At 40.8% G+C, this 18,823-nt stretch overlaps 1 protein-coding gene across 1 annotated transcript in view; it reads left to right on the top strand.

The window, feature by feature from the left end:
- CLSTN2 (calsyntenin 2) overlaps positions 1–18,823 on the top strand; it is a 325,747-nt gene that overhangs the window by 261,183 nt on the left and 45,741 nt on the right. Inside the window, exon 9 of the mRNA XM_083442659.1 lies at positions 17,185–17,347. Coding sequence (XP_083298785.1) covers positions 17,185–17,347 — 163 coding nt within the window. The remainder of the gene's footprint in view (positions 1–17,184; positions 17,348–18,823) is intronic.

Raw genomic sequence — 18,823 nt, 5'->3', positions numbered from 1 at the left:
ATCTATGATTTGCTGTGATCTGCTCAGGTATAAAGACCTCTGGATTTCTGTCAATCAGGGTCCCAGTTCCTTTTGGAAGAGATTCCAAACTGGGTCCTTATTGCCTGGCAATAAACTTCACCTTCTAATTCTCCATTGCTGAGTCTGCCTGATCCTTATTGACGCCAAGAGAGTACCGGCTGACTTTCACGTGCTTCATTTGGTGCCATGCTCAGATCATACAGGCCAGTAGGGTATTTTTTTACCCAAAAAGAGCCTTGCCCAAGCTTGGGCGGGGGGACATGTCGGGAGACCTTGTTTCACCTCCCGGCACCAATCGGACATCATTTCCGAAGAAGAGAGGCAACCGCCTTTGGTGTGGACGCCCGTCAAGGCGAAGGCAACGACCGAGGGAGAATTTGACTTGCCTAAGATCCAGGACAAAGTGCTGCCTTTTGTAAATCCCCCCTGGATGTCAATTCCGCCTTTGAAATACCAGTAATGTCTGGGAAAATCTGGACATATGGTCGCCCTAGTCCTAAGCATTTTGCAGGACCCACCATTGCTGACACACCTCAATTTTTAAATATATATATTTTTAAAAGTTGCACCAAATACACACACACCTTGGTACTTTCCCCAGACCCCATCTCACTCCCCAGACCATACCCCTCTCTTTGCTCCATACCCCTGCAGGTGCTTTTGCCTGGCTAAACAAAAATAATGCCTTTTGACTGCTTGGCTGGAGAGAGATGTGTGTCAATGGGTAAAGAAACCTCTGGCTTTTGTGTGGCTGGAATACCGCCTGCTGAGAGTTACATCCATTGATGCATCCCTGTTTATCCCTGTCCCCACCCACCAGTAGAATGCAGCCCCTGGTAGGCTCTCTGCCTCAGTTTGAAAAAAGGTCCCTGCCTGTGCGGTAAACCTTCAAAATATATTTTATGTTAAACCTTAGTGACTTAAATAATAATAATAATCAAATGGTCTATACATTTTGTTGAATAAGATTTTTAGACTGGTACTTGAGTCTGAACAACCTGCCATTCTGATAAGGGCCATCAGGTGCCGGCCTTGCTGTGTCCTGCTTTCTTGGCTCCTTATGAGCACCTGCGGCTCCTGGTGGTGAGGATCTGGTCTCCTGGTAGCAGCATCACTGTGACATACCAGGATGAATAGGGCAGGCTGGTGGGGCTAATCTAATACTCCCGCCATCTTGCCTATGGTGCTCCAAGCTTACTAGTGCCAGTAGGCACTGTCAACATTGGGAGGTGGGCTTCTTGGCACTCTGCCACCTGACTAACTACTGCTTATGAGACTTATCAGGCCCTCACCCATAACAGGTCACTCATTGCATGGGAATGCAGCCTCCGGTTGGTAAAAATTCCCCAGCCCTATTCTATGTGTTATAAAGGTGCATCCTCTGTATATCAATTACATTTCTGTTTTATTTTTGCTTAGGAATTGACCATTGCCACTCAGTTTGAACAAGCTTAAAAAAAACCCCCAAAACAAAGAAACCTGAATGGTGGTATCTGCAGAATTTTTAATTGCTGTGGGTCAGCTATAAAAAAATGCATATCAAAATAAAAACATTAAATTGCTGCTGACAATAAGCCTGTTTTGCATATGGCTATTACTTTTTAGTAGGCTATGCATTTTACATAAGTATTACATTGCAGGTGCAAAGGCCATTTCAGTGCCTTTTGCAAATTCTTGGCTGAATAATGCATGGCTCAATGACCTACTTAAATATGTATTAACTTAGTATATCATCAAAAGGAAAATATTTGGGCAATCAATATTACTTAAATAATGAATCTTTATTATTATTATTATTATTATAAACCTTATAGTGATGATGTGAGCAGGGGAAAAAATCCCACGGGGTATTTGCTGAGTTCAGACAGCTTAAGAAGAGTAAATGAAATGACAACTTGTTTTAAAGATTATCTCTCTGTATGGAATACAGGGCAATTATGAATTTGCTCACCTGAATCTGAATATAGAAAGAAATACCTAGTCCAGTTCCTATTTTAATAATAATAATAATAATAATAATAATAATTTTTATTTATACCCCGCCCTCCCCAGCCAAGGCCGGGCTCAGAGTGGCTTACAAGCAATAATAAAAACAACTTAAATGATTACAACTTAAAAACAAAATTAAAAATACAACATTAAAATAATGGAACATTAAAATATTAAAATGTAGCCTCATCGCAGGAGGAGAAGGAAGAGAAAAAAGAAAGAGAGGGAGGGAATCAAATTGGCTCCAAGCCAAAGGCCAGGCAGAACAACTCTGTCTTACAAGCCCTGCGGAAGGAAATCAGATCCTGCAGGACCCTGGTCTCATGAGGCAGAGCGTTCCACCAGACCGGAGCCAGAGTTGAAAAGGCCCTGGCTCTGGTTGAAGGCAATCTAACTTCCTTAGGGCCCGGGACCACTAGGGTGTTGCCATTTATGGACCTTGAGGCTCTTCGTGGGGCATACCGGGAGAGGCGGTCCCGTAGGTACGAGGGTCCTAGGCCGTGAAGGGCTTTAAAGGTCAAATTTTAGGCTTAAATTTAGCTTCCAATGTGAGCTTTTACATATCTTGAAGACGTAACATAGTATAAGCTACAGTTGATCTGAACTTAGTTTTGTTTTCATTATTTACAAAACGTGCTTCTGCTTTCTGTTAGCTTACTAATGCCCTATCAAAATTTCATCTCCCCACCCCGCCAAGTCCTCAGTACCAGAATAGAGTATTTTGAAAGCTTCCTAGCTTTTGTGAAGCTGAAGAAGCAAGCTCAGGAATTCCACAGCTTCCTTGCTCCGTGGGCTCAGGCACCTGAGATGCAGTCCTGAACTTGCCTGACCAGGGTCACAGAAGCTCTCTAACCCAAGTAAGGTTAGGGCAAAACTCTAGGTTACATTTATTGTGTGGTGTGTACATGGAGTGGCACATCCCTTTTTACCACTTGAGGCAAAAAAGGAAGTGCTGCCCTCCTGTTGCTACTGTTGCTTCTGCTCCCACCACCACCATACCTGCCGCTGTCTGAATTGCCTGTTCCCCAAGAACTTGCTCAATTTCGGGTTACCCAAAATGGACTCAATCTTGTCCCAAATCAGCACTGATGGCAGTGGTGGCAGGGCAGCTATGACTGTGCTGCCCGGGGGTTTCTGCAGTGGTTTCACCCTGTCTAATGGCTGGGCCGGCTCTGGTGTGTACCTCTCTCTCTCTCTCTCTCTCTCTCTCTCTCTCGGTTAAATGAATTATAGGCAAGGGGGGGGGGTACAAGTCCTATTGTAAATGTGGTGTGTGGTTAGCAGAGGCTTGCCTGTTCCCTTCCTAGCCTTGATTAGAATGATAATCAATCCTTATACATGGCTGGGACTATTAAGGTGGAAATTCCTATTGATGTCAGTCAGAATTGCCCTAGCTCCTAGTCACTGTCTGTGGATTCTTAACAGGACCTAATTCAAATATGTATTGGAGTGTGGGAAGCAAAGAAACAAAAGTAAAGCATGTTTCTTTACAAACCATCCCTTCCCCCATGAAAGGATAAGAAGGAAACAGATTGAGAGAGCAATGATAGCACACACATATCTTTCAGGAAAGAATCAGGAAAGGCAGCACATGCAACTTTGATAATAGTCTTAAATTACATGTATTGAAATAAAATAAATAAAACTGTGCTAACTCAGCTCAGTTTTCAGAAGAAGCTCAGGAACGCAGATCTTTCCAAGAACTGCCCTGTCACCCCTTTCCCGCCATATTGAATAGTAGTTTGTTAGTTCTTTTGTTGTGCTCTCCGGAGTTGCAAACATAATGCTTATAAATTCACATCCTGGGCGGGGGGGGGGGGCGGTGTTAGTTTGGAAAATAAAAAAGTAATAAAGCCTTGTAGTGTACAGGTCCTCTTTGTGCTGAAACTTTAATGCCCACATTCAGAGTACTTTCCCCCTTTTCCAGATATTGCCTGTTCAACACATATATATTAAATGAACACATTGTTCTGGATACCATGAATTATATGAAGCAAGGGGAAATAGTCATTTCTGCTATTGGTGGGGGTTTTCCCTGACATCCCATTCTGTCAAGTCCTATAATAATAATAATAATTATTATTATTATTATTATTATTTATTTATTTATACCCCACCCATCTGGCTGGGTTTCCCCAGCCACTCTGGGCAGCTTCCAACTGAATATTAAAAACAGTACAGCATCAGACATTAAAAACTTCCCTAAAGAGGGCTGCCTTCAGTTGTCTTTTAAAAGTAAAATAGTTGTTTATTGCTTTGACATCTGCTGGAAGGGCGTTCCACAGGGCAGGCGCCACTACCGAGAAGGCCCTCTGCCTGGTTCTCTGTAACCTTACTTCTCGCAATGAGGGAACCGCCAGAAGGCCCTCGGTGCTGGACCTCAGTGTCCGGGTAGAATGATGGGGGTGGAGATGCTCCTTCAGGTATACAGGACCGAGGCTGTTTAGGGCTTTAAAGGTCAGCACCACCACTTTGAATTGTGCTCGGAAACGTACTGGGAGCCAATGCAGATCTCTCAGAACCGGTGTTATGTGGTCCTGGCAGCCACTCCCAGAATTATATTGCAAATGCCGTTCCCATTGAAATTTTGGTTTCATAAGCTTTGTCCATATTCCTGCTGCTGCTGAAGCTGTCGACTGAAAATGCTCCAGAACAGCACTAGTTTCCATTGAAGTTGCCCTCAGCAGGTAGTCCTACCTCTTCAGCTATTTTATTTAAGATATCTCTCTTGTTGTATTTATTTCTCTTCATACAAGTTTTTAGAGATAAAGCCAGTGCCTCTGGAGATCAGGCAGAACTCTTTGGTGAACTTTGTTAGTCTTTTACTGCTTTAGATTTCAAGTGCTAAAGCAGAATCAGGAATATTCACCCATTGGGAAGTCTTTATATTTGTTTTATTTTTTCAGTATTTAAATATTTACATTTGGGTCTTGTTTTCTCTTTTTGTGTGTTCTCATTTTGCCAACCGATAATCATCAGACCATTTAGACACTAATGCTGTGACTGAATGCCGTACAGCGAGAACCCATCCTCTGCAGGAAGACAGCACTGATTTGCCACCAAATCCTTTGGCATACGAAGCAGCTATTTTAGGCAATACTGTAAGCGCTTCCAGACAACCTGTGCAATGAAAATCCAGCCTGACTTCTTTTCTAGAGAGATTAGAGCACACGGGCTCTTTAATGAGCATTCATCCTAATTTGTTTGTGGGGTGATTAGATGGTGCTGCATCAAGCAGGTGTTATCCCAGACTTTTCACTGTATTTTCCTGTCATTTTCCTTACCACAAAGAAATGCAGTCTTGGGGGGAAGTGAAATTGGTTTGCAAGAGTTCCAGATTCCAGCCTTAATGGTACAACCTGAATTTGCCACTATGTGATTGAATTGCAGCTGAAAATAATGACAGTCTGGAAGCACCTTATGGCTCTGGACCTTGCCTCTTACCTGACACCTTGTTTTGTACTCTGATTACTTGGACCCTGATCTTGGACTGCCCCTAGATACTGCTTCTGCCCATGTTGATGTTGCTGCTGGCAGGTATTCTGATCACCCAGGAGCTTAGTGAGAATAGCAAATTGCCCTATTTAAGTTCTCATGGACAGAAGGGAAACAACACTTGTACCCTTTTCTGTTTCATAGGCTGAATATTTATTTATGATTATTATGAGCATTTGGAAAGTAAACCCAGGCTGAGGTGTAACCCTGTGCATACTTTACTGGAAGTTAACCCTGTTGAATACAATGGGGCTGACTTCCAAGAAAACCGGCATGGAATTGTGTGAGCCAGGAATAAATCAATGAACTACAGTGGTACCTCGGGTTACATACGCTTCAGGTTACATACGCTTCAGGTTACAGACTCTGCTAACCCAGAAATATTACCTCGGGTTAAGAACTTTGCTTCAGGATGAGAACAGAAATCGTGCAGCAGTGGTGCAGCGGCAGCAGGAGGCCCCATTAGCTAAAGTGGTGCTTCAGGTTAAGAACAGTTTCAGGTTAAGAACAGCCCTCCAGAACGAATTAAGTTCTTAACCTGAGGTACCACTGTATTGGGAACATGCATTAAAAGAATATAAAAGAATAATCACATTTGGATTTCCTTTGCTATGCAACAGGAAAGGTGACACAAAGAAGATTCATCCACTACTTGAGTAATGCAATTTGTGATGCCATATCTATCTAAGAGTCACTTTTGTTCTAGTGAGATTGCAAGACAGCTCTAATCTTGATTCTTGTTAGACCCAGTTTAAAATACAATTTCAAAATTCAAATAAATCATCTTTTTCCAGTCAAACATGGCTCTCTTTAATGCTGGGTTAAGCCCTTGGAGATGGCACAGGCAGAAGAATTGTCCTTCTGCTAGCCAGCTAAGAAATTGAAGGTCAAGATGTAAGACAGGAGTGAAAATTATGGAACAGGTGGCACCACATTCAGGGTTCCCCGTGCCTGCTCCCACCTAACCTGTGTGATCGACATTGTAAATTGGCTTTCCAGAAATGCACAACTTGGCCACATGATCCAGCTGCCAACCTACATACCTGCTTTGCCAGTATCTGAATGAAATCAGGAGTGTTGTATCATACCACCCCCTTCTTTTCCTGCTTTAAGAATCAGCAAAGACCTCTGGACCTCTCCTTCACTTTCTACCTGACTCAAAGTGTGAAAGGGACAGGCATACATTCTAGGCTTCACATCTATATCTATCTATCTATCTATCTATCTATCTATCATCTATCTATCTATATCTATCATCTATCTATCTATCTATCATGTATCTATATCTATCTATCTACTCACACAATTTCTGTTGCATAAACCCTTCTCATCACTATTAAGATACTTGATACCAGCCCTGTCTGGGCATAAGAAATTCCTGCTACCACTAACGGGGCCTGGGTAACATGCCCTCTGTTTCAATTAGAAACTTCTAAATCAGCCCAGCAAAAGGCATGAAAGAATATTGCAGACTGAGGAGGAATATAAATATTTATAAATACAGATGCAGTGCCACCCTAGCCATCACTTCTTGAGCCAGAGGTTCCAGAGTTTTAATATTTGCAACTGGACCTTTGTATGAAAACTAAAGTGATTATCCATCCATAAGGAATAGGAAAGAAATTCAATTCAGTTCATATTAAAAGGTGAACCTACCTATTTTGCACTTTCCAAAGCAATATATGAACTGAAACTTAGCCCGCCTTCAAAATTTGCAAATATCTTCATTTTGTGACACAGTTCTAAGTAATGTATACAAAAATGCATATATTAGGGTATATTTTAGTGGAAAGCATATTCAAAATTGCATTGTATTAGGCAAAATCCCTTTTCAAATTTTTTTGTATTGGACAAATTTGCAGTAAAATGCTGGTAAATCTTCATTGGTCTTTTTAAAAAAAAATCATGAACTGAATGAGAACTGGTGTCTATGACATAGTCACAGAATAATTTGCCAAACTGTTACTGGTTGATTCTAAATGCAAAAAGTGAACAAATAAACGTGGCCTTTGTCCAAATGCTTTTATATTTTCCATTAATTTCCCACTCAGAGCATGGTGCCTACTCAATATAGCTTCTTTTTCATCTTTGGGAGTTCTTTGACTTAATACAACTGTGAGTCATACTTTCCATATATTTACTAGACTATATTCTACCTAAAGGAAATGTGGAGAAATGCCCTTGAGATTGGAAAAACGAGAAACTGAAAATTGGGATATCTACCCAAACCAACAGTAGAAACAGCAAGAGTGGCACATTTCCAGTAGTTAGTCTAGGAAGAGAACAGACTGCATCACAGGAGAATTGAGCCTCTCAGCAGTTAGTGTTTGGGACAGTATTGCTATTGCCATCTCCTAAGTAGAGGAGTACTGGACCAAAGCAAAGCAATCTGCCTATTCCTTTTACTAGTCACCACCAGCTGTCACTATATACAATCTTGCTCAAAGAGACTGTGTGATCAAACACAAACCCTTGTTACGCAAGCTAAATTCAAGTGGTTGGTTTGATGTGTGGGAAGAACAGGCGACTGTGTTCTTTATTGCAAGGAAAACCATGAAAATAAAAAAGAACGTGCCATCTTTCAATTCATATTCCTTTAATTGAAGTGGCTTGAGTTTACTGGATCTTTTTTTTATTTCTTCTCTCAGACAAAAAAACCCTACAGTCTTTATCATTGAAGTTAGATGGCTGTCAGAGAAACCAAAAGCATGCTCAAATGTTTATAGGAGCTAAGTGGGGGAATAATTACTCCAGAACACGAATTTTAGCAGTAACAAGTAATTTCGTTGTCAAGTAATTTCGTTGTCCCCGAAGGGGGCAATGACAATAAAGATATTATTATTATTATTATTATTATTATTATTATTATTATTAACCATTGCAGTCATTGGGACTCACTTTCCCCTAAACATGCGTGCTTGTTTTGTTTTTTTAATTTATTGGACTCTGATAGAAGCTTTTACTTTCAGATAGCAGTTCAGATATCTAACTTGCAAAATTATATCAAAAATCTGCAACAAAATATTGTGAAGGAAGTAAGATAAAATGACTTCTAAGATATTACAGAGAAGCCTAGCTATTGTGTTTCAGGTATTGTTGCATATCCTACACTTCCACAAATGGTGTAAAGTCCAGGAGCAATGACATATAATTCATTTGTATTTGGATTAGAGAGCATTAGCATTTCACAGTGTTTGTGGTATCTGTTTTAATTACAAATATAAACACAAAATACAATTTTGTATGCCAGGCTACAAAATTTCTCATTATGCATCTTTTAATGAGTACATTTGTACCCTACTTCCCCCCCCCCCCTTCCATCATGGGGCTCAAAGCAGTGTGCATGGGTGTTTTCAGACAGATACCAACTAGATGTAGACTTGCTTAGCTACAGCAATGTGTCATCGGCCTTCAGAACATGCCTTGAGATGTCCCACAGAAATTGTGTGGACCCCTGCAGCTAATCTTGCAACTTCTGCCTATTTTTGAAATCAAACTACAGTACTGATTCTAGCTGTCTTTCTGTCCTTCCCTCAAACTCTCTCATGGGTGTCCCATTTTCAAGGCTGGAGAGAGATGTCAGATGTTATAGGACATCAAGCTGCTTGTGTAGCTCCCTTGATTGTCAGGCAAAACTCTTCTGGTCCTCAGAAAAAAGATATAGGTACCCTACAGATCTTATTGAAAAAGAAGATAAACTGACAAGTTAAGAAACATACAAAAATATACATATTAGGTGATACTTGGGTATACATAGTTAGCTGTTTAGATATTTACAGTTTACTTAGAATAAACAATCCATGTACCAATATCCAATAAATTTTATTTTCCCCTAGACAAAACTATTGCTGAAATGACTTCTAGGCCATTTCCATTAAGGGAGGCAGGAGGATATTTACAGTACTACCCAAAGCCATTGTCCCAGTCTCAAATGCATGGTTTTCTTTTACATAAATATAGACTTCTATTTACTATTTCAGAGTGGTTTGCCACTGCTATCAAACTGAATTTCCTTGTCATAATGGTTTCACTTTTCTCCAAGTCCTTGCACTTAACACATTCTCTAAGATGAATGGGTTTCTCTAGCACGTGTACGACAAGATCAAAGAGAATTTACATGTCACCATGAGTGTATCCCAGAAAGCAACTGTCTAGTTCGATAAAGCCAGAAAGCTCTGGCAATGTTTCGCTACAAGAACAGGTAAAATACTGGTTCTAAAACAACACCGCACAGATTTTCCTACACGGGTTAATTACTTTCTTTGGAATCCTTCTCTAAACATTAGCTCAGCTTTCACAAAGATAACAAAAATCTTTCTATGACCCACGTGATGCCACCTTTCAAAAGCTACATTTCCCAATAAATAGTTTGCCCTTGTCAATTCATCCCAGTTTCTTTGTGCCCCAATCAGTGGGAGAATTCAGTATTGGACTAAGTTAAAGTTCCTTAGCTGTGCTAGCAGAATGCCTTATGTAAGTTACTGTGGTTGTTTAAGCAACAGATTGTTTAGCCCCAATACTTCCTGTTGCACAACCTGCTGCACAGCCAATAGGCTTCTGCTAGCACAACTGTTGCATGGGATTTCATATTGTGCTGCCATTATGAAACTATTAATTCATTGAATAAATGATGCTTTGGGTTGTTTGCTGTGAAGCCTAGTGGGTTATATTTAAATGGAGACTTTTTCAAGATGAAATGGAGACGTGGAAACCTAATGTAAAAATCAGCATATGAACTGTAGGCACTTGAGTGTCTAGGCCCCCTGTACTCATCCTCTGGAGACATTTAATATTCACCAGCAGCATTTACACTTACATGCTGTTTTTGGAAAGAGCTTTCTAATAGAAAAGGTTGGCCAGGAAGAAAATAAAAGAATGAAGAAATTGTATTTTTGCCTTTTTTCTGAAATAAAGTCTAAAAGCTCATGTATTTTTTTCCTAAAATATTCCTATATTCATGAGGAATGAGGCATTTAATCCACTCTAGGAGTGACAGAATGCCTTTGTGTTCTCACCTTCAGCTCACCTCCATGCAAAACTCATCAATCTCTCACACAATGACTCATTTCACAAACAGAATAGTTACAGTTCTCATATGACTTCTGGGGCAGGTGAACAACATACATATTTTTAAGCTTAAAAATTCAATTTAAATTCTGGAGTCTAAGGAATTTCTGAAATGATAAGTCTGTATCACCTGTGCTGAGTTTCTTTTCAAAGGCCATTTCTATTCTTTGAATGTAAAACTGTCTGGAGAAGATACTGATGAAGCTGTCTTTTCAAATCTTGAGCATCATTTACCTCAGAAGTGGTAGTTTGTCTGGGGCATGGAGATGACAGGCAGCTTGTGTAGGATATTCTAATGGAATATATATATATATATATATATATATATATATATATATATATGTGTGTGTGTGTGTGTGTGTGTGTGTTTCTCTCTCTCTCTTTGTCTGTTTGATCCATTCAACTGCTTGTCATCTGCATAAAAGGAATAGTGCCAAATCTTGTTCACAAAGCTCTTTTGAAAAGGATTATTTGTAGTTTATAAAGCCTGATTCAATATGTTTTGCTCCTGCCCAATCATGATTATTTACATCTAATAATGGTATTGCAACCGTGTCTTTGGCTGAAAAATTCCAATTAGTTTCAGACTTCCCCCATCCCTATGCTCCTGGCCACTTTTTTGGACCCCACCCACAAAAAACAACAACCCAGTAGTGTTTTCCTTTGAAGCCAATGTCACAGAATACCTCCTCTTCTAAGAATGTGTGGGGTATTTTCCTTCAGCCTCACTTTCTTAGTGGCTATCAGCTTACTGCCTATGCCCTTCTTTCCTTCAACTCCTTACGTTCCTGCTTCTCCTGAAACTAGGGGTTCACCAATACACACACAACTGTTCTATGTCCAAGAAACAAGCAAAAACTTAGGCTAAAGATAAAATGGTGCCATATTTGCTTGGACTTCTCCACACCACAAATTTAAAAGCTCAGGACATCTCCCAAACAATCCTGGGAACTGTAGTTTAAGTTAAGTTTAAGAATCCTGGGAAGTGTAGTTCCCAGTTAAGTGTGCTGGGAATTGTAGCTATGTGAAGGATGAACTTTGGTTCCCAGGATTCGGGGGGGGGGGGGTGTCATGTGTTTCAAATGTATGGTGCAGATTTTACCTAACTTCAATAATCTGTTGAATCTTCGGTTATATGAGGCAAATTCCCACCCCACACTTCCAATTAAGGAAGCAGGCTTGCAGGTCATATGGTAAGAATCTCACACAGGCCTGAGACCCAATACATTTCTTGTTAGAAATTTATGTATTCATGTTACATTTATATACCACCTTTATCTCCCGAGGATCTCAAGGTTCTCCTCCTCCCCATTTCATTTCATCCTCACAACATCCCTGTGAGGTAGGTTAGGCTAAGAGATGGTGACTGGCCCAAGGTCACCCAGTGAGCTTCATGGCTTAGTGGAAATTTGAACCCTGCTTTCCCAAGTCCCAGTCCAACACTCAGAAGATTATGCCAAACTGGCTTTTCCACCACTTTCCCCTCATAAGGTGAAACTAGAGAACCCAGTCTTTCTCAACATGAAGTAGAGATGCGCATAACCTTCACTGGATCTTCCTTCATCTTCTAGTGAAAGTACAATGAAAATTTCTGTAGGATTCGTGCAAAACATACAACACTTTGGTTGGCTAAGGCAGGGGAGGGGTCTTAGTGAGATAGTTGGGTGGCTTTTCCATGCCCCTCCCTCTTGTTTTACAATGTTAAACAAAAGCAATCTATTGCATGTATTGTGGTGTAGTGGTTAAGAGTGGTAGTCTTGTAATCTGGTGAACCAGGTTCGCGTCCCCGCTCCTCCACATGCAGCTGCTGGGTGACCTCGGGCTAGTCACACTTCTTTGAAGTCTCTCAGCCTCACTCATCTCACAGAGTTATTGGTGCGAGGGAGGAAGGGAAAGGAGAATGTTAGCCGCTTTGAGACTCCTTAGGGTAGTGATAAAGCGCAATATCAAATCCAAACTCTTCTTCTTCTTCTTCTTCTTCTTCTTCTTCTTCTTCTTCTTCTTCTTCTTCTTCTTCCAAAACACAATGCACAGGGAGAAATGATATCTGACCCCACAGAACCTTTCCCAGAACCATTCTTAAGAGGTTTTTAAAGCAACCTGCCTTTGGCTGCTGAGTGCACTGGATTGCCTTTAGTTAACTTTCAAAAAGAAAGAAAAGAGACAAAAGATAGAGTTTCTGGCCACCCCATCAAATAGTAAACATCCTCCCATCCCAAACTCTTTTGTCTCTCATCTGGGGAAATTCAGCAGGGTTGCATGTTCAAGTGAACACTAGCAAAAACCCATCCCTGGTTCCACTCTACTTAATCCCTTGCTAGCACCTCCTCACAGAAATGCTTTCTGTCCAACCCAATCTTCCTCCATTGCCACCACCCAAAAGGCAAGTTCCCTGTTATCCCAGCAATCTCTGGTGCGAGAGCTCAGCCAGGAAACTCTTCTCAGTACCAGCACTGAACCTATGCTTTGCATCCACAAATTTGCTGCTGACTCCGTCTTTCACCCACCCACTTTCTTCTTGACAGTTCTCAGTCTTATTCCGGTCCCTGACACATGCAACTGTTGCTGCTGCTTCAAGTACATTACAATATAAGACGTTCTCTGGTGGCAGGCTCTGAAGCAGATTTACAGAGCATGTGACCTCTTGTGTAGTAGAGCAGAATGTTTGATCTGGGTGCTGTGGCTGAGAGGATAATGCTAAAGCCCTCCAGCTAAGGATCAAAGGAAAATTTTCCTAGCTGCCTGTGTTATTTGCTCTCTTGCAGTTAAATAAAAATGCAGAGCCTAAGCTAAACTGCATGTTTACCAACTTTTCACAACGGTGACATCTCAAAATTCTGCAGAGACAGGCTTAGCAATTGGAATTCTACGCCAATGCTGAAGATTTATGTTTGAGCAGTGTGGATGTGTTGTACTGCAAAGTCTAGAGGGGATTGAAAGCAAATGGGTTGCTTGGGGTACACCCTGCTGCATAATAAATACTGTAAATGCACTGAGTTAAGACAATGAGTTTATGTCATTAGGTGTGATGCTTATTTTAGTAAGCAGGCAAGCCCGTTATCATGGCTTCTCATTAAGAACAAAGCCACTTTAGATTTTCCTCACCTTCCACGCTGTTTGCATGAGCATGCAGAAATGTGCCAAATGCATTAAAGGAGACGAAATAGGATATAACAGCTCTCCCCCTAGTGTCACAAGACACTGCTATTTTCTGAAATGGACTCATTCATGATCATGGCCCCAAGGGGTAAAGTCACATGGTGGTGCCTATAAAGCAGCTATTAGTATTCAGGCAAGTCAGAGGTCTGTGCTTGCTATTGATATTACTCTGTTGTAAATGGAGTGTTATACTCTCTTCCATTACCATCTTGATCGTAAATAGTGGCTCAAAGTACAAAAAGTATTACTGGTTGCAATGTCACTGAGCTGTTGGGAACAAATAGCTTGAAAGGACAGCAAGGAGAATATTAGAAGCCGGGCCTTTGCTGATGGGCAGGGCTGTATAGAAACATCTGGGGGGGGGGGGCAGATGCTGCATTGACACCATTACTCATTACTGTCCTTGCAGTAAAGCTTTGGAGATATACTACTATAGGAGCAAGACATGTTTGGCTTTGTGATGACTGTAATAAGTGGAGCTTGATATGTGACAGGTGGCCCTCCACATGTTGCAGAACTAAAATCCCCATCAGCCCTAGTAAACATGGCCAGTGGTCAGGGATGGAGGACAACGTGTGGAGGGCCAGAGTATCCCCACACCCGATGTATGATTATGCCTGGTTTAAGGATCTCCAGAGTTTTGAGGGTATAGGTTTTGCAGTAAGGATGTCCTCGATTGTCTTGCAGTAATTTAAATTGTCGTGTATTTGCTTTCATGCGCAAGAAAGAGAAGAGCAAGGATGTCTTCAAACACTTTTCGATCTCACAGCTGGCAAGTAAAAGAATATGTGATGTTTCTTTGCCACAGAGCACCTAAAATAATTACTTATTCAGTGTAGATTCCCTCTCATTTTCCATGGCTCTGCGTGCCATTGATAATAGTCTTTGCACTTCAGTTCATGTGGCATGGAAATTTGGTATAGAGTGGGGGTTTTCTTATCTAGTGGATCTGTAGCACAGAATTCTAGACTTGCTGATTTTGCAGCTTCCTTTTCATTTGAAGAGCAATTTTGCACTGATATTGTTCTATAATTTTCAATGCGTTTTGCCATGATTTAAATGCAGGAGTTCAAGGGAGACAAATCGGCCCCACTGTGCCAGTTATTTTATACAGTAGCCAGCAACTGGCATTGTATAGAAACTGTTTTATCAAAAAAAGGAAAAATACTGCAATTTATTTTCTCTGTATTTTTAACCTTAATTATACACTGCAGTACTTCAAAGAATTAAATACTGCAGGTGCATAGTGGGGAGAAAAAACATTAACAGTGGAAGAGAGAAGTAAAGGTAAAGGCAATTGTGAAAAGATATGTTGCCGGATAAGATCTGAAAAACAGATGGGAAGTCAACAAAGCAGAGAGAGAAGGGATGCTGTTATGCTCAGCAGGAGCTGAATAGGAGGTGTTTTTCATTTCAACAGTTAAAGAAGATAGTAGAAAGAGACTGGAGCTAGATAATCAAACAGAGAATCTGATAAATAACGGAAAAAGCAAGGGCAGAACAGCATTAACTCATTAGATTGCCAGAATTCTTTTAGCAAAACTATAGTCTCAAAGGATATATTTTCAGATGGTATGCTCTACAGTCTAGTAGCTTCTTCACATTAGTTCCATAGATTATTATGGGCTAATTTTAGCAAATGCCTGTAGTGCAGCCCCCAACCGGCACTGCAACTTATAGTGGTAAATTTTAGAAGGTAGAACAAGATACCCAAAGGATTTGTGTAAGAAGAAACAGGTATTTAGGATTAATGAATATCTTATATAAACTCTCTTATTCTTCACAGCTTCTCTTTAATTCCAAACCCAAAACACAGTAACGCAGAACAAGAAGATAAGGAACAATCAGCGGCATGCTAGAACTCCCTGTTATGTCCTCACTCCCTTGTTCTCTTAGAATGGCAATGCTGCTCCACCTGAGAGGTGCTGGAATTGAGTTCCAATGAATTCTGGCTGGAAAAAAATCCCTGGGAACAATAATAATTGTACTGTTGGTCTTCTTCTGGGCTTTTAAGGATTTTATAAATGTATTCAAAATAATTAGCTGTGATTTTTAGCAGTTCCATTTTAATATTCTCCCCCTTTTAAAGCTCTTCCTCCTACTTGTTCTTCCTTGTTCTCCGTTTTAAATAAAAATCTAGGAACAGGGTAGGGTAGGTAAATGAAGGAGAGCTATGCATGAATAGGAAAAACAACAAAGCATTCCAACTACAAATTTACAAGGGTCACAAATGACATAAGTGGATCTGTTGTGTTAAGTTTTCTATGCATTATGTATAAGGTCTGCGCCATGCATTTAAGGCAGTATCATACCACTATAAACAATCTTGACTCCCCCCCCCCCAAAAAAAATGAGAGCTGTAGTTTGTTAAAGGTGATATAAGTTGTTAGGGGGTTGATTATTAAACAACTCTGGGAATTGGGAGGGCCTTGGAACAACTCTCACCACCTGTATAAAACTGCAGCTCCAATAATTCTTTGGGAGAAGCCATGACTGTTTATAAAATGGTATGATGCTGTATTAAACATATAGTGTAGGTGAGGCCTAAGTGTGTGCGCAAATAATTTTATTTGTATGCCACCTTTCCACAGTTCAAACCTTGCTCAAGATGGCTTACAACATGTCAAAATACATAACTACAACATAACAAACATAGTCATAAACAATAAAATAAGCATAAAAAAATACAAACTGAACATTTTCAAGATAAATTACACCAAAGCCTCACACAAAGATATAAAAAACCAACAGCAGCAGCACCTCAACTCAGCCTCAGCTTTAGCAGCTGGAGTCAGTCAGGGCTCCACCCTGGTCCACTTCCTGGTCAGGTGGAAAAGGCCTTCAAGGCAGAGGAGCAGGTCTTCCAGGACTCACAGCCAAGATAGTCTCTGGCCTTTTCAGCCTCAGCTTCTGCAGCTGGAGTCAATAATAAGGAAGGCAATATGTCTGGGCTATCTGTTCTAGTGTTTGAATGAAAAGGTGGGTATGGGCAGAGCCTGTATCCTTTCCTATGCATGCCTGTTCTACACAGTGGAAGAATGCCTAAAAGTTTTTGCAGCTGTTCTCCTAGCTGTTTATTAAGCCCAATTGCTGCATTCTATTTCTAAAAGATAATGAAATTGGCATTTGATTATTGAGAGGGTATAATTACTATAAAAGTAAAGTTTTAAGCGTGTGGGGGTGGTATTGACTTTTGAATTGCTTTTGCATTTTATTTTATTTTATTTTTATTTTATTTTTAATGACAGAATATTTTTTCATTTGCTTGGACAAGTTTGATGTCAGAAATAACTTTGAAGTAAAGCACAGTTCTGAATTAAAATGCATGTGTATGAACTGCTGCAAGATCACTGCTACTTTTCTTCAAAGTTCAAAAATGTTATCACCCTTTGGATGGTGTTGCGCATCAAAAACGGGTACTAAGTATATTTTCTCTCCTTTCCTTCTCTTTAGATTTGCGATAAAGAATGGCACTACTATGTCGTAAATGTTGAATTCCCAGTAGTTACTTTGTATATGGATGGTACAACGTACGAACCTTACCTTGTAACGAATGACTGGCCTATTCATCCATCACACATAGCAATGCAACTTACTGTTGGAGCTTGTTGGCAAGGTAAGTAGAAGACTGAAATGTGTAAATTAAAATTTGAGGACATCTACATCATTCTGAGGAGGACCATCTGCTCCCTACCTTGCCTGACTCCCTAGGTTCCTTATAAGACTTACTAGGCTCTCACCTGTAGTCTGCTTTCACAGTTTTGGTTACAACTATCCCTTTGAGTACCACCACCTGGAATCATTGTATTTTCCTTCCCACTAACTTGATGCCGCTGCAACTGTATGAACTGGCTGTCCATCAAAGCTGGCAAGCAAATAGACTTCTCCTTTTCCTTTCTCTGGCATTATTTCCCTAATTTGCTGCTTAATCGAGATGCAAGTACTTTAACTTCCCTCCTTGCAAAAAGACTGAGCAATGTGCTGTGTTCATGCAGCAATCTGGCCTAAAATGGATTTATAGTAGGGGGCATTTTGCAAACAGTGTGACAAAAATATTGGACATAACTTGAGCAAGAAAAGAGACGTACTGTTTGTTGTTTTGATGTGGGAAAAGCTTTTGACTGCCTGGAAGCAGGTTGCCTCAAGGTTGTCTTTTTAACTTACTGCAAAAGAAGAATTTGGGAATGGACTGCCTTTGGGAAGTCAGAGCTCGATGCTCTTAGTGAAGGTTAATAACTTCCAGTGTGGAAAATTTCAGATCAATTGTTGGAGCAGGTAAGGATGCCCACTTTTCCTTTGTGTGTCAATTGAGCTTTTAGCTGTGAGTGTGAGAGTCCAAGGCAATGCAAAAGGCCAAGGGAATCCAAATTGAGGGTAACTGTCATAAAATTAGCTTATTTGCTGATGGCATAGTTCTATATTTGACCAAACTGGAAACACCAGCAGCAGCACTATAGGAACTAGCTATGTCCCTGTTGTAGAAACTCCTTATGTTCTGCTAACTTCACGAAATCTTAAATGTTTCTGGTCAGTATCCCTGCTCAGTATCAGCAGCTTCTACAGTCCAAATAGGGCAGCCTTACTTTGCTGAGGACAGTCCTATACTTTGAAAGGGTGCAGAAGAATAACCCTGTGAAGGGATGCGAAGTCAGGGGGACCCCTGACCATTAGGTCCAGTTGCAGATGACTCTGGGGTTGCAGCACTCATCTCGCTTTACTGGCTGAGGGAGTCTGTGTACAACTTCCGGGTCATGTGGCCAGCATGACTAAGCCACTTCTGGCAAACCAGAGCAGCACACGGAAATGCCGTTTACCCTCCCGCTGGAGCGGTTCCTACTTATCTACTTGCACTTTGATATGCTTTTGAACTGCTAGGTTGGCAGGAGCAGCGACAGAGCAATGGGAGCTAACCCCATCGCGGGGATTCGAACCGACAACCTTCTGATTGGCAAGCTCTAGGCTCTGTGGTTTAGACCACAGCGCCACCCGCGTCCCATTTAAGGTCTCATTTAAAGGTCTTATTTAAAGAAAACCCAGTTTAAAGATGAAGAACAGTAAGCAGGGAGAGTGGGAGACTTGAGGTTGCACATCA

Source organism: Podarcis tiliguerta (genome assembly GCF_965153285.1).
Source record: "Podarcis tiliguerta genome assembly, chromosome: 5".
Lineage (NCBI taxonomy): Eukaryota > Metazoa > Chordata > Lepidosauria > Squamata > Lacertidae > Podarcis > Podarcis tiliguerta.
This window is presented reverse-complemented; position numbering and strand designations above follow the sequence as displayed.